This window comes from Phanerochaete carnosa, assembly GCF_000300595.1.
Source record: "Phanerochaete carnosa HHB-10118-sp unplaced genomic scaffold PHACAscaffold_16, whole genome shotgun sequence".
Classification (NCBI taxonomy): domain Eukaryota; kingdom Fungi; phylum Basidiomycota; class Agaricomycetes; order Polyporales; family Phanerochaetaceae; genus Phanerochaete; species Phanerochaete carnosa.
The window spans coordinates 74155-77010 of record NW_006767643.1 but is presented as its reverse complement, the minus strand read 5'-3'; the positions used below and the strand labels follow the sequence as shown (position 1 = coordinate 77010).

The following is a 2856-nucleotide window of genomic DNA, read 5'->3' as shown; positions in this document are numbered from 1 at the left end:
TAATATATATTAATGCTGCCCACACAATATCCCATAAATGGCATGCGTCACAATGTTTAATAGATGCGAGAGGCCTCTTGCCAGCCTATGGACATGAACCTAACACCAAGGATGGACATTGAACCTAATATAGCATATTTGCCGAACCCCAGCACTGCATACGCTACATGCCATTGTGCCGTTTCCCAAAGAAGAAGGATGCTTTCAGCAGCTGTCTGGCATTGCTACTGGGCAGGCACCCAATGGAGCCCTGCCAGCTCTGTTGGTTCTGGTGCATCAAACAGTCAAGAACTCTGTGCAGTTTGATTCTTCAGACATAAGCCTATGGCTTCAATATGATGCCTTTTCTGATTGCATGCCACTGCACAATCAGATTATTAACACAATACTGTTTTATCACATGATATTGCTTTATATATGTCTACAATATGATGTTTTCCCTAATTGAACGCTACTGCATGATTGGGTTATTAACAGAATACCACCTCATCACATGGTATCACTTTATATGAGTGCCTGTAGCATGTTCTTCCTGATCATGCGCCACTGCATGATTGGGTTATTAACACAATACTGTTTCATTACACAGTATTACTTTATATGAGTGTCTACAATACAATGTGTTTCCTGATTGCGCGCTGCTGCATGATTGGGTTATTAACACAATGCTGTTTCATCATATAGTATTGCTTGATATCAGTGTCTACAATATGATGTTTTTCCTGATCGCGCGCCGCTGCACGATCGGGTTTTTAACATAATACTGCTTCATCACATGGTATTGCTTCATATCAGTGTTTACAATATGATGTTTTTCCTGATCGCGCGCCGCTGCACGATCGGGTTTTTAACACAATACTGTTTCATTACATGGTATTGCTACATATCAGTGTCTACAATATGATGTTTTTCCTGATCGTGCGCCGCTGCACGATCAGGTTTTTAACACAATACTGTTTCATTACATGGTATTGCTTCATATGAGTATTTACAACATGATGTCTTTCCTGATCGCATGCCACTGCGCGATCGGGTATTTTTCTTGTTAGTCACTGAATATTGCCATTTGACAGTATTTACATCTGAAAGTGCTCTCCAGAGTGCATTTTACTTTTTTCACAGTGCTTGCAGATTTTTAATCACACAACCCACATTTTAACCACCAACCCCCCTCTAAAAGAAGAGTAGAATCGGGTGTTTGACAGGACATGACATACGCACCCGATTGCGCATCCATGCACAATCGGGTGTGTGGCACGACATGATGTACGTACCCGATTGTGAACCCATGCACAATCGGGTGTTCGAAGCGACATGATGTACGCACCCGATTGCGCATCCATGCACAATCGGGTGAATGCACAATATGCACAATTGAGTGAGCGACATTGGCTGACAATGCACCCGATTAGGCGCTAGCGTATAATTAGAACAGACAACCTTGTGCAAGGTAATCATAGCAGAGAGCAATATCGGAGGACGGGTAACATCAATAAATAACACTTACACAAGGTTTGTTATCCCAGATAAATCATTCATAGTCGATAGGTTGGCGTTCCATGTATCGCTAGGCTCAACGGTAACGTCGGAGACGCCGTGCTTGTGCATTATAAACGCGAGGAAGACGACTGTTCGACAGTAGTTGGCAAATGACAAACGAGGGTCGCCGGATATTGTACCAGGTGCTGCGTATTCGAAGTTATCCTCGTCGAGGAAGAACTGCTTGGGTGCAAGCGCAAGCCACACATCATCATCTCTAGCCGTACCGAGATATAGCAGAGAGCCTTCGGCGTTGTACCCGAGTCGTGCATGCTTCGCCTTGAATTTACGGTGCCAGCAGTTTGCAACCAGCTTCCAGGTGAAAGATAAGTCGCAATTAGTGTTAGGCAGTAGCGCTTCAAGACTTGGGTCTCGAGGGACACAAAGAAGAAAGTCCAGAGTCCCGTTGCTAGCGTTAAGAGCAACGTTGCTATCGGTGGCCGCTAGAGTGTACCTATCATCGAGATCGACTCGGTGACGGCTCTGTATTAATGCGAGCTGGCGATTGACGTTGCCGGAGTTGTAGATGCTCTTGAGTTCAGACAGTCGAATCCTTTTGACCGGCGCATGGTGGAACTGAGCTTCATCTCTGTCTCTGCGGAATTGTAGGACATGTCGATATACTTCGCCTTGAGAGACTCCGTCGTCGGATAAGAAGGCCATAGGCGGTACGCCGATATCGACCTCGACTTCATTGGTTTCTCTGGAATCTCTGTTCGAAGGAAGTTGGAGGAGAAGAAAAGTTTGCATGAGTGGATTGAATTTGTAAGGTGGAATAGAAGCGCACTGGTCGTCTAAAATTTGCTCTACTGGTAGAAGAGGAGGTTCAGCAGGCTGATCAGCCTCTAGAGTCAAGTTTTGGTGGTTCGTATTGCTGGTACGGGTGCGACGCATCTTGATGAACGATGTGGGACGAGCCAAAAAGTACGAGGTGAGGTTGAACTAGTGCGGAGAGAATCGGATGGTTCGGATGCGGTTCTTCTGGAATGTGATGCAAACATATGCATTGCATGTAAGCGATCAGTGATTAGTTGCTTTATTCAGGCAAAATCGGTGAACAATTTGTATAACCGTAAGGTCAGAGCCTCAGAGGTTAAGGGATTGAGGACTTACTAAGCGGGGCAGCTATGATAGCTTGAGTGAGTATTGAGACTGAGGAGGGTAAAAAAATGAACTACTGTCAGCGAAATAAATAATAATGAGCTACTATCAGCAAAATAATGGGTTGCAGAAAGGGGGTTTGCGATTCGATCTAAATTCAAATCAATCAATCAACTTTCCTGAAAACCCCAGGGGTCTGGGTTTCGGGGTCTTCAA

General features: G+C 44.7%; 1 protein-coding gene across 1 annotated transcript; it reads right to left on the bottom strand.

Moving 5' to 3' along the window:
• Window positions 1-1503: 1503 nt before the first annotated feature.
• Window positions 1504-2433, bottom strand: PHACADRAFT_33526 (uncharacterized protein; the record flags this gene model as incomplete). The annotated part of the gene is made up of 1 exon (XM_007402048.1): window positions 1504-2433. The coding sequence occupies one exon, from the start codon at window positions 2431-2433 to the stop codon at window positions 1504-1506; it is 930 nt and encodes a 309-aa protein (XP_007402110.1).
• Window positions 2434-2856: the final 423 nt, after the last annotated feature.